We start from the raw sequence: 13,610 nt of genomic DNA on the forward strand, positions 1-13,610 counted from the left end.
TTGTCTCATGCCACTTCCCACATGCCACGCTATGCACATATTTCCTCCCCACTGATCATTGGAAGAAATGAACAAGCAGAAATATAATTGCCCTAATCCCATCCTGCAAAGGGATAGGGGACGGAAAGAAATGTGATTGCAAACACTACCTGTCACACAACAGCCCTCTGTGGAGGAAAAGAAGGAGAGAGTGGTCCAAAAGATGCCAGAGGGTGTGAATCAGGAGGAAAAGCAAACCAGATAGAATTGATCACATCTAGAAAAGAAAATTTGTTTCCAGCACATTTAAACAATTAGTCAAACAGTACTGTATCTGATAATTACTCAAATATTGGGTAAACAACAATAAGGAAGACATGTTGACAAATCACCCTGTTTGGGCATTATATAAGAGGCCACGGCACAAGACTTCCACACTCAAGACCTTGACTTTCCTGGAAACGCACCCAGAACCTCCATCCTCTGACACCATGGTCAACTCCTGCTGTGGCTCCGGCTGCTGCAAGCCCTGCTGCTGCATCTCCAGCTGCTGTCGCCCCTCCTGCTGTGGTTCTAGTTGCTGTGGCTCCAGTTGCTGCCAACCCACCTGCTGCCAGACCACATGCTGCAGAACCACTTGCTGCCGCCCCAGCTGCTGTGGTTCCAGCTGCTGCCGCCCCTCCTGCTGTGGTTCCAGCTGCTGCCGCCCCTCCTGCTGCATTTCTAGCTGCTGCCGCCCCTCCTGCTGTGGATCCAGCTGTGGTGGCTCCAGCTGCTGTGGCTCTAGCTGCTGCCGCCCCTCCTGCTGTGGCTCCAGCTGCTGCTGCCCCTCCTGCTGCTGCCCCTCCTGCTGCCTGCGCCCAGTCTGTGGTCAGGTCTCCTGCCACACCACTTGCTATCGCCCTACCTGTGTCATCTCCACCTGCCCCCGCCCCATGTGCTGTGCCTCCTCCTGTTGCTGAGTCTCTCTGCCTAAAATCTTTGTGACATATGGATATCTTCATAAGTCACATAAAATGCATTAGAGCCAACCAGTAGCTATGGGATGGACTCCTTAGCTGCCAACTATTCATCTTCTGATTTGGCATTCAGAGTTCCATTCAGTTCTAGGAAATGACAGATTAAAACAACTGTCAAGTGATTTTTAACCCAGGCCCAAATGCATGTATTTTCAGGCCAGCAATATCTTCATCCTATGTATACACTGATCATGATGCTCTTACATGACATTGTTTTCATATGTTCTTAATAAACAGCCATTTCTCCTGATGCATGCATATGTGCATTTCTGTGTGTGTGTGTGTGTGTGTGTGTGTGTGTGTGTGTGTATGTCTTTACCTATCACCTCATACCAAAGGCTATCTTGCTTCAAATGCAGGAGAATATGTTCAAGAACAGTTACTTACAATGGAATCAAGACTGCACTAGGCATTCGGTGTATGACATGGACAAAATTGCTTAATCTCTCCAAGCCTCAGTTTGCTTTCTCTGAGAAATGGGGACAATACACTATGTTCTTCAAAGATATAAAGACATAATCCAGTAATACAGTTAGCACAGAATAGGACACATAATGTAAGCTCTCAACAAATATTCTTTTTGGTTATTTTTCTTGAAACACTACCCTGGACTAGAACACTATCATAGGATAGTACTGTTACTGTCTTTGATAAAACAGCAAAGAAAGTTTACATAATTGTTTCACGATCCTCTATACCTCAAAATTAAGTTTTAGTATATGTCCCAAATGTCCCTTTTAAAAAAGTATGTTAGATGACATCATAAAGTCACGTAAATTTCACCTGACTATATTTTGACTTCTAGTAAGTTCCTTTATTGGTTGTGAAAATATCAGGTGTTCTACCTAGCTCAGACACTTTCTCCTCTCCTCTCTAAGCATAAAAACTCTCTTTTAGAATATTAATTATACCTTCTAAATCCAAATTTCTGAAAATCTATGAAGTCCATGGCAACTTTTCCATAAAAATTTAAAAACTTTTCATTAACAGATGCTCAAAATTTTAGAATTTCTAGACCAAAACTCTGTATTTTTTATTAACATATAATGTACTATTTGTTTCAGGGGTACAGGTCTGTGAATCATCAGTCTTACACAATTCACAGCAAAACTCCATATTTTTTGAGTCTCATGAAAATTCTCATGTTCCCGAAGATTCTCATCTTCTTGACGTTTTTTTCCCTCCCACTTTGGCCCTTTATTACCTTGCCTGGTTTTACTTAAAAGAATATTTACAGGATATTTCTTTGAGACTCAGTTTTCTTAGCATCCAGACTCAGGTAAGAATGATCCTCCTTAGGTAATAAAATGTGTCACGATATATATAACAATATAATGTTTATAGAAAGATAAGGGTGTATACATTTTGGTTCTGAAGTACAGCAAAAACATTTTAAATTCAAATTGTACATATATCAGTTTCATCTATTAGCTGAGTTATATTTCCCAAAAATTTAACAAGCACAATTGAGGGTTATTATCTCTAACATTAAAAGAGAAGTAGTAAGAGACAAACCAGATAGGAGTTTATATAAAATGGGGTTCACCCCAACACAGGTTACATATCACATTCTTTGCATATCATAGAAATGTCTGGTAAACATTTTCAGCTTCAACTTACTCTGGAATGTTCTACAGAATACAGCCCTGTCTATTCACACACCAGAATTAACAAATCTTTTATCCTCCCATATGTTCCTCTTTGATAACTACTAATTATAGGATGCAGGCTCTTGTTTTAATGTTATGCTAAATTAGTAGACCTGAATCAAAGAGTGTAAGTTTTATACTGCCTTTTCAGCACTTAAGTATAGGAGGCTTAAAAATTCCTGTTTTTATAACAAGAACTGCGTCACAGCAGGAACAAGATAGCAGTCTGAATCTGTGTAATAAAAGGAGTATTTACAAAAGTGTGGACAGAACTTTTAGGGAAAGCAACAAGGAATAACTTAATACACAGGGCTCATAATAGCAAGGAGCAGTACCCTATGCCTGAAGACCTATGCAAGGATTTGGGTGAAGTAGTCAAAGGCAGCATGCCAAACTTCTTAGGATTACTACAGAGAGGCACTCAATGTTCAGTAATTTCCATGAGAGAGAGTTGCGGTGCTCTAAAAAAACATCCAGAAGTAATACCAGAGATACCGCAGCAGAGAAAACCAAGGTAGAAACAGTTATGAATGGGAAAGTGTGGTTGTGGTCCCACCAACTTTACTGAACACAGAGCTGTGATGGATTTAAAGTGAATAGAGCATGGACTAAGTCTGTCTTTCATCCAGTTTTATTTGTCTTTGTTAAATATGTACCACTGGAATTGCTCAAGCCCTCATAGGTAGTAAACTCTAAGCATACTGAATTCCAGTTCAGGCTGCTCTGATGAAGGTGATAGCTGAAGGGAGCCTTGTAATCCCCACAAACACTTTTAACAGTCCTGTGTATGGGAAGACAGTTCCTGGAGATTAACAACAGACTCCTGGTGATTAAACAGCTCTTTCCCCCAGTTGCTTCTGTTGTAACTAATTTATCAGAACTTTATAGGAGGCACAACAAGCTTAGCCAGACTTATATGCCATTCCAGACTTGCCTACTGCATTCTTTTCCATGCCAGTTTCAGCTTCTGCCATGTATGGCAGAGAATCAAGTATAGATTTATGGTTTGGCTACACAGATGTTTGTGTTCACTAGCACATTGCCATAATCTAGTGAGGTAGGCTTGGACTTGATAACCATTAATAGCAAGTTAGTACTACATATTGATAATTGTGGCATTCATGAGTGAAAAATCATCAATGAATTTGAAAAAGCAAGTCCAGAAATAGACCCAAATACATAAGGAGATTTAGTATATGAAAAGGTGGTATCTTAAATCAGAAGGGGGAAAAATGCATTGCTTAGTAAGTGGTGCTAAGTTATGGTCACATCAGATTTAAAAACATTTAAACCTCACATCTTGGTATCCTGATGGATTAAATATTTGAAAATATAAAACATGAAACTTTGAACAGAAGAAATTATAAAGCAATGTTTATTCAAAGTTATAACTGGAACAGTCTTTCAAAGTATGACACCAACCCAGAAGTCATAAAAGAAGAGATTAATAAATTTGACTATATCAAAAGTAAACAGCTGCATGGCAAAAATGACATAAGCAAAGTCAAAGAAGAAAGACAAACTAGGAAAAATATGTGAAATTCATATTACATAAAATCAATGTATAAAGGCTAACCACAGTAGAAAAACATAAAAACATAAATATAGACAATACAGAAAATTCTCTATGATTTTTCTACATGATTTCTATATTTTTTTCTTATAGAAAAGGAGATACCGTGGCACCTGGGTGGCTCAGTAGGTTAAAGCCTCTGCCTTCAGCTCAGGTCATGATCTCAGGGTCCTGGGATCAAGCATGGCATCGGGCTCTGTGCTCAGCAGGGAGTCTGCTTCTCCCTCTCTCTCTCTCTCTCTGCCTGCCTCTCTGCCTACTTGTGATCTCTGTCTAATTAATTAATTAATTAATTTTTTAAAAAAGAAAAGGAAATACCAATAGCCTTAAACATCTGAAGAGCTGCTCAATCCCACTTACAATAAGGGAAATACAAATGAAAAATCACATAGAGACGGGCACCTGGGTGGCTCAGTCATGTTAAGCATCTGTCTTCAGCTCAGGTCATGATCCGAGGGTCCTGGGATAGAGCCCTGCGTCAGGCTCCCTGCTCCACAGAGAGCCTGCTTCTCCCTCTCCTACTGCCACTGCTTGTGTTCCCTCTCTTACTGTCTCTCTCGCTGTCAAATAAATAAATAAAATCTTTTTAAAAAGAAATCACATAGAGTGCTGTGAAGTGTATAAACCTGCTGATTCACAGACCTGTACCCCTGGGGTTAATAATACATTATATGTTAATAACAAGAAATTTTTAAAAAATCACATAGGGAGGGGAGGTGGGTGGGGGATGGGCTAAATTGGTGATGGGTATTTAGGAGGGCACTTGGGATGACCACTGGGTATTATATGTAAGTAATGAATCATTAAATTCTACTCCTGAAACCAGTATTAAACTATATGTTAACTAACTAGAATTTAAATTAAAATTTGAAAAAGAAAAAAAAACCTAGAGAAACTTTTTCACCTATCATACTGACCAAGATTAAAGATAAATACACAGGTGTCTATATACATAGATACATACATATTGCTATGTATGTATTTATGTATTTGTGTATCCTGTGCATCACCGCATTAATGAAATTGGGGAAAGACTAAACATTCACATATTGCTGGTAGATGTGTAAAATGCTATAATCTCTATGGAAGGTGAAGCTGGCATTATCTAATAAATATTATGAACAAATGTATACTCTTTGATCCAGCTACTCTATTTCTGAAGGAATTTATTCTACAGAAAACACTCACACATGTGAAATTATGTATGAACAGGCTTATTCATTGCAGTATCATACATAATCTCAAAAGACTAAAAGCAAAATAAATATCCAGCAGTGGAAAACTGATTTAATAAATTATAATACCTTCATAAATGAAATACAATGCTACCATAACAAAACCAAAAGACAACTGACAGAATGGGAGAAGATATTTGCAAACGACATAATCAGATAAAGGGCTAGTATCCAAAATCTACAAAGAGCTTAGCAAACTTAACACCCAAAGAACAAATAATCCAATAAAGAAATGGGCAGAGGGCATGAACAGACACTTCTGCAAGAAAGACATCCATATGGCCAACAGACACATGAAAAAGTGCTCCACATCACTAAGCATCAGTGAAATACAAATCAAAACCACAATGAGATATCACCTCCCACCAGTCAGAATGGCTAAAATTAACAAGTCAGGAATGACAGCTGCTGGTGAAGATGCGAAGAAAAGGGAACCCTCCTACATTGTTGGTGGGAATGCAAGCTGGTGCAGCCACTCTGGAAAACAGCATGGAGGTTCCTCAAAAAGCTGAAAATAGAGTTACCCTATGACCCAGCAATTGCACTACTGGGTATTTACCCTAAAGATACAAATACAGTGATCCCAAGGGACACGTGCACCTGAATGTTTATAGCAGCAATGTCCACAATAGCCAAACTATGGAAAGAACCTAGATGTCCATCAACAGACGAATGGATAAAGAAGATGTGATACACACACACACACACACACACACACACACACACACACACAATGGAATACTATGCAGCCATCAAAAGAAATGAAATCCTGCCATTTGAGACAATGTGGATGGAACTACAGGATATTATGCTTAGCAAAATTAGTCAATCAGAGAAAGACAACTATCATATGATCTCCCTGATATGAGGAAGTGGAGATGCAACATGGGAGGGTTGGGGGTAGGAAAAGAATAAATGAAACCAGATGGGATCGGGAGGGAAACAAATCATAAGAGACTCTTAATCTCACAAAACAAACTGAGGGATGCTGGGGAGTGTGGAAGGGGGCAGGGAGAGAGTAGTGGGGTTATGGACATTGAGGAGGATATGTGCTATGGTGAGTGCTGTGAAGTGTGTAAACCTGGTGATTCACAGACCTGTACCCTGGGGCTAATAATACATTATATTAAAAAAATAAAATTAAAAAATACATTACAAAAAATACAATATACAAAAAATACATTAAAAAAATAAAAAATATTTAAAAAGAAAGAAAGAATGGCAAAGTGATCTATATACTACCTGAACGCTTCATGTGAAAAAACAAAGCAGGAAGATCATGACTGATGTACTACCATTTGTATAGATGAAAAAAATGAATAAACATTCTTATTCCTTATGTGTTAAATATCGTCAGAATGAGTAACAAAAAACTGGGAGCTCTGGTTGCCTTCAAGGGGGGGAACCTAGGTGCCTGTTGAAGAAAGGTGAGAGGAATACATGTGAAAAAATGATATTCAAGATGTTTAAATTTTAAAATATAAAAGATGCAAAATATAAAAATATTTCACCAGAGACTCGTTCTTTTGGTTTTCACCCTCTACTTCTTCCCTATCCAAGACAATGCTAAGCAACCTTTGAACTTTTGCTACATTCCTTCTAAAGGAGATTTCTTTTCATGTCTTAGCAATGCTGGTCTTGCCAAAGCTTATATGGATAGAGGGGTGGACACAGAGCTACAACACACAGCCCAGCTCAGTGGTTATGACTAGAGGCCTGATTCAAACAGTGCGAAGACTTGGGGTTGGGGGAAAGTTTTCCATCCCCCAGGGGAAAATGGTAGGCACCACTGTGGCATCAAATCATAATTCAGTTGCCTCGTTTGAGGCAGCTTTCCTGGGTATGCACTTTCCCTACTATCTAAGAGAAGAATTAAATAATCAGCAAGCATGTTTGGGGTATAGAGATAAATTCCAAGGGAACTGTTCAAGTATTACATGGTCTCCTTTATTACAATATAAATAACATCATCTGGAAGGGACTACAGATTTTAGTTTGAATTATTTAGAAAAATGCATGATGGTCACAGCTAATTCCAAAAAGAAACAGAAAAATATTATATGAATAGTGAACATCAGGGGGCTCTTAGACCCTTAGGCCCATGAAACAGAATCTGAAATCCCCCAGAATACATGTCCATAGATATTTGCTGACAGTGGGGTTTCAAACGACTCTATGTAAGTTTCATGCTTATTTGTATGTTAATAATGTACAGTGCATTATTAACCTAGGGTAACATGAAGGTAAAGACAATTTCTTTCCCATCTGACTTTTCAGAGGCAGAGTATACAGAGCTTAAAAATGTGGACTCCAGTGCTGGGCTGCCTGGAAACAAATCAGTTTCCTATTTATTGATTTTAATTCTCCCTGTGCCTCAGTTTCCTCATCTGTAAAGGGGAGATTATAGTGAAGCTAACTGCACTGGGCAGTTAGTACTGGCAAATGCGCTAATCTGTATAAACCATTGAAACAACTGTATAACGTGCTGGGTGTTGTATTACTGCAGCATCTAGCAAAGTACTCAGCAGGTAATACTCAGAGCCTAGAGAAGGAAGCAAAGAAGGACAAGAATTCCACAATCCATTGTGTTTTCATTTTGTGTAGGCTCCTTAAAAGAACAGGTATAATCAGTGTGTAATTATGCCAACTATCTCTTCCTTATCTCTAAATGGCTCCAGTTCTTTTTTAGCACATAAATGCTTTCTAATTTATGTATCCCTTAAAACTTCAAATTACTGGCTTTTACGAGGAAAAGGCATGCATTGTATACATGGAGAGTTATAAAATACATAAAAATGGGTGGAGTGTGTTTTATAAGTTTTATGAAAAACCTTCCTTATACCTCTATCTTCAATTTGGTTCAAGCGTTTCCTTTGAAGTGACTCTATTATGCTCATTATCATCACCGGAAGCTATAAGCACTCCACTCACCGTGCTCCACTTCAACCTTAGCATCTCTCCCCAGAAAGCCAAGTGTATTTTGGCATTTCTAATGGCAAATCAAAAACTTAAAGTAAACTATATATGACATGTATATATTGCATTCCTGCCTAATGGCTTTTAATAGACCCACCATTTTTCCTGAAATTTAACACTCTCTCCCTCACTCTCTCTACACACTCTCTCCCTCATTCTAGCAATCTCAATTTATCTCTCACTACTTCTTAAAGTATACCCTCCAGACACTTCCCTCTCACCATCACAAGCCAGAGTTATGCCCCTTCTCAACTGTTGTTCTTTCTCTTAAACAACAAAAGGTCAATGCATCTTCTCTCATGGCTGAGACAACATCTATGCTCATTAAACAGAGATCTCCTTTATCAAAATCATCCTATTTCAGGCTCTGGGGATACAAAAATGAGCAAAGCATAGTCCTTGCCCTAATGGAGTTTATATTCTAGAGGGAACCAGAAACATAAATGCATTTCTGGTAGAAAATGATATGATGGAACCTATGTATATACAAAGAACAACCGAACTGCAATGGAGCAAAGACTTCACTTTGTGTCGTGCCAAGGAAGATATAGGAGGAAGGTGGCATTTGAACTCAATGGGAAAAATAACTAGGAAAACACTGAGCTCACAAGAGACTTTGCAGGAAGAGGGACTATCATGAATGTAACTCACTCTTTCCTTGAATATTTTATTCCCTAAATACCTGTGGCACTTAAGAATACCTCTTAGGAGTGAACCAGATGTGGCCTTGATTATAAAACTCTTTATGGCTGTAATTACTATGTAAGTACATGCAAGAACAAAAATATTTATATTCCCCTTCATGTTTCCAAGAAAATCTTAAAACATAAATGATACCACAAAAACTAACAGATATTTTAGGTTAGAATATTTGAAGATTTTTAAATAAAAATGTCATAAAGTATAACCAGGGTGTATTTTGACATTTCAAAAGACAGATCAAAAACTATCAGCCCAATTATGCTAGCCCAGACCAGAAGACAATTCTGAAAATCAACACAGATCAATCCCAGATGACTCTGTTATTTAAAAATCCTGAGTTGCTGCTAACGGTTTCAAAGTACATCAGAGTGATGAGAAATAACACAGCTTGGAATGTTGTAGGAATTTCATTAACCCAATGACCACCAGAATATACACAATGAATCATAAGTCTCCTCTTACCCTCAAAAAGAAGGAGCTAGCTTCCTTTTTTTCTACCATATCTTCTGTGCATTTTTTGATATGATTGTCTGTTTTGTGTGTGTTGAGTTTGAGGAGTTCATTATAGATCCTGGATATCAAACTTGTCTGTACTGTCATTTGCAAGTATCTTCTCCCATTCCGTGGGTTGCCTCTTTGTTTTCTTGACTGTTTTCTTTGCTGTGCAGAAGCTTTTGATTTTGATGAAGTCCCAAAAGTTCATTTTCACTTTTGTTTCCTTTGTCTTTGGAGACATATCTTGAAAGAAGTTGTTGTGGCTGATATCGAAGAGATTACTGCCTATGTTCTCCTCTACGATTCTGATGGATTCCTGTCTCACATTGAGGTCTTTTATCCATTTTGTCTTTGTGTACAGTGTAAGAGAATGGTCAAGTTTTCTACCAACATTCCATCTATTGAAATATTAATTTTCCACTAAAGATTCTTCTCCATCAGAAGTTCTTCCAAAATCATTGCAATATGAGAAACAGAGAAAAGACAGGAACCTACCTGTGTCACATGATACCCAGAGATTAAAGGCTTGTGACACTGAAAACAAAGGAGTAAATAAGAAGTGATTCACATGAAAACCCTAGGGAACTTGAGAAAAGGGAAATAACTATTTTCTATTCATGGGGAGTTTTTACTAGAAAAATATAATGATCTAATTTACTAACTGCATTTGTAGTCATATAAACAAAATGAAGGAAATTGTCTTTTCATAATCACAGAGGTCCCTCAGCAGGGTATAAAAGGAGCCATGTGGCAAGGACACCTCCAAACTCACTCTCTTGGAAACACACCCACAACTTCCACCATCTGAAACCATGGTTAATTCTTCTTGTGACTCTGTCTGCTCTGGCCAGGGCTGCGGTCACGACCTCTGCCAGGAGACATGCTGCTGCCCTTCCAGCTGTGGTTCCAGCTGCTGCAGGCCCAGCTGCTGCACCTCTAGCTGCTGCCGCCCCACCTGCTCCCAGACCACCTGCTGCAGGACCACCTGCTGCCGCCCTACCTGCTGTGTGTCCAGCTGCTGCCAGCCCTCCTGCTGTGGTTCCAGCTGCTGTGGCTCCAGCTGCTGCCGCCCCTCCTGCTGCATTTCTAGCTGCTGCCGCCCCTCCTGCTGTGGATCCAGCTGTGGTGGCTCCAGTTGCTGCTGCCCCTCCTGCTGCCTGCGCCCAGTCTGTGGCCAGGTCTCCTGCCACACCACTTGCTATCGCCCCACCTGTGTTATCTCCACCTGCCCCCGCCCCATGTGCTGTGCCTCCTCCTGCTGCTGAGCCCCTTCCCTGAACCCACCCTCTCCCTTCATTGGGTTCATCATAGCAACAGACTTCATACACCATATGCTGGGAGGTGGCCACTCCCAGCAACTATGTGTCTACATCCCAGCCTCAGGCCAAACTCTCACCTTTTCCTCAAGTGGGCCCAGAATATGAAATTAGATGATATTCATAGAAAGAAATTACTAGAATTGCCCAAATTCTATTTCTGACCTTTTGATTTCTGGGCACCAAGTAACCCTGCCCCAAACACAGAAATTCCAGCAGAGCCTTCAAGGGCACTGTTGTCATAGCCTCAAATCCAAAAGTCTGTGTCCTTTTATAGGAAGATTTCCATATCTTATTACTACTTTTGAATAAAGATCCACTTTCTTGGCCTAGAAATACAATGTTCTTGTGTCTGCTGTTTGGCAGTGTCCTCATTTCCTGGGAAATTATAGCCAACATGCTACTCTATCAGGTTTTCTAGTCCCTGTTCTCACCTTCAGGAAAAATCTGAACGTGGAGTGTGGCATTAAAAACCAACCAACCAACCAACACAGAAATAACAATATACAGAATGTCCAAAAGCACTGAAGAATCATAAAGATTTTTATGTAAAAAATTCGGAGGTATGGAGGAGCAGAATTGTATAGCACAGCAAGCCTTTCTTCAATATTTCTGAAAGCCTACTTTGCCCTACAATTCCACTCCTGATAGATATCTCATCCCTCTGTCTCCCTTCCTTTCCCCATCTCCCTTGTTCTTCCCTTGTCTGGTTTTCTTGGAAAACCAGGGGGTCCAAGGTTTTCCTTATGGTCTATCCATCTCCTATGTAATCCAATTTATTACCCTCTCAACTTCTCTAACTTCATCTCCAACAATTAACAACAAAATAATGATCTTTCAGGAAAATCAACCACCCTGAGTAGTTGGAGGATATCAGAAAATGGGAAGTACTCAAATTTTAATATTTCCCTATCTTAATGACTTTTCTGGGATGTGTACTTATAGCCATGTTTAGGAGCACTTTGTCAACAAATATTATGAGGAGTGTGAGACTGACAAGAAATCAATCAATGCACCAGTTTGGTTCTTCGTAAGCCCAGAATACTCCCAAATCCTTATGGACTCTATCCCAGGTTAAAAAAAAAAAATTAAAAATTAATTTCTGATAAACTCATGCTAGTGAAAGCAGAAGAAAGATTTAGCAAGCTTTGTACTAAATGCATATTCTGAGAGTTGCAAAGCTAATAAGTAATACAGTGGGACTGAGTCATGATTGTGTTTAACTCCATAAATTAATTTAACTTGCCTGGAGACATTATCTCTCAACTCCACTCAAGTTACAAAATTCCTAATAGATCTGAGATGGTAGATGAAAATTAGTTGCACCATCAGTTGGCTTAAGCATAAAAACTTGGGTTGGTTTTTGGGGGGTTTTTTTGGTTTTTTTTTTTTTTTTTTGAGAGGGAGAGGCTTTATTAGTACTTTTTCTTTAACAATAAAGAAAATCTTAAAGAAAAAGACTGTAAGTGGAAGAATTGGAAAGAAAACAATAACAACAACAAAAAAATCCCCACCCTGGATTTAATGGAAAATCCAGAATTTCACACACATGGACTTGGTTTGCATATTAGTTATCTACACTTGTTGTGTAACAAGTTATCCTAAAATCTGGCAGCTTAAAACAACATTTATTATCTCACATATTTCTGAGGGTTAGCAATCCAAAAGTGCCGGCAAGTCCAATGACCAGGGCTATATTCCTATGGAGGCAGAAAAATCTACTTCCAGGCTCACTCACATGGTTGCTGGAAGGAGACCAGTTCTTCACTCACCATGTGGGCTGTTCAGGCACCATGCCATCTGGCTCCCCCCAGAGCAAGTAATCTAAGAAAGTGAGAAAAGTAACAAGAAAACCCAAGATGGAAGCCACAAGCTTGTAATAACCTAATCTTGAGAGTGACATATTCTCAGTACTGCTGAATTCCATTATTTTCCAAATGAATCACCATGTCTAGCTCACACTCAAGGGGAAGGGATCACACAAGGACGTGAGTACCAGCAGTCACCGTAGAGCTTGCCAACTACAGTATGTAAGAGAGGTACTCACAAATCTGAAAACGGGTTTCAATGCTTCGGGCCTGCAGGTGATTTCCTGGGTCATAGGAAATGTCTACAGAGCAGACATCTATGACTTGGGCCATGGGAAAACTGAAGGAAGTGCAAGAGCAAACACAGGCACTGGAAAGGAATAGTCAGAGGGAAGGCAAGTAATAGAGCACAGTGTCCAAAAAAGAGTGGCAACTTGAAAAAAAAAAAATCAAAGGACAGAATTCTACATCCAGCTATGACAAAGTAGCTGGTATCAGACTGAACCTCTCAATGAGGATAACTATAAGAACTGGATAAAGTTAAGAGAATAATTGATTTTAAACACTGGGAATTGATCTATGCAAGCAGGATTGAGCGTCCCATAGTCTTAGAAGAAAATTAAATCCTTTACATTGGAAGATAAAGTCGCCTTAGGCCTCTCCAGTTTTTCATGTAAAATGTCTGGTATTCAATTAAAAATAGATATGCCAGAGGTTGGGGTACCAGATGGTCGGTATTATAGAGGGCACGGATTGCACGGAGCACTGGGTGTGGTGAAAAAATAATGACTACTGTTATGCTGAAAATAAATAAATTAATAAAAAATAAATAAATAAAAATAAATAAAACCAAGGAAA

The 13,610-nt window shown here is 39.2% G+C and overlaps 2 protein-coding genes across 2 annotated transcripts; both read left to right on the plus strand.

The window, feature by feature from the left end:
* The first annotated feature begins 470 nt into the window (after positions 1–470).
* On the plus strand, positions 471–941 carry LOC131816714 (keratin-associated protein 4-6-like). Its single transcript, XM_059149653.1, has one exon. It carries the CDS (start codon positions 471–473, stop codon positions 939–941), a length of 471 nt encoding a protein of 156 aa, XP_059005636.1.
* Positions 942–10,440: 9,499 nt separating this feature from the next.
* On the plus strand, positions 10,441–10,893 carry LOC131816715 (keratin-associated protein 4-11-like). Its single transcript, XM_059149654.1, has one exon. It carries the CDS (start codon positions 10,441–10,443, stop codon positions 10,891–10,893), a length of 453 nt encoding a protein of 150 aa, XP_059005637.1.
* The last annotated feature ends 2,717 nt before the right edge of the window (positions 10,894–13,610 follow it).

This window comes from Mustela lutreola, chromosome 15, assembly GCF_030435805.1.
Source record: "Mustela lutreola isolate mMusLut2 chromosome 15, mMusLut2.pri, whole genome shotgun sequence".
Classification (NCBI taxonomy): domain Eukaryota; kingdom Metazoa; phylum Chordata; class Mammalia; order Carnivora; family Mustelidae; genus Mustela; species Mustela lutreola.

What these genes read in the sequence shown, in the direction of transcription:
- LOC131816714 (XM_059149653.1), top strand. Translation starts at nt 471, where the DNA reads ATGGTCAACTCCTGCTGTGGCTCCGGCTGCTGCAAGCCCTGCTGCTGC.
- LOC131816715 (XM_059149654.1), top strand. Translation starts at nt 10,441, where the DNA reads ATGGTTAATTCTTCTTGTGACTCTGTCTGCTCTGGCCAGGGCTGCGGT.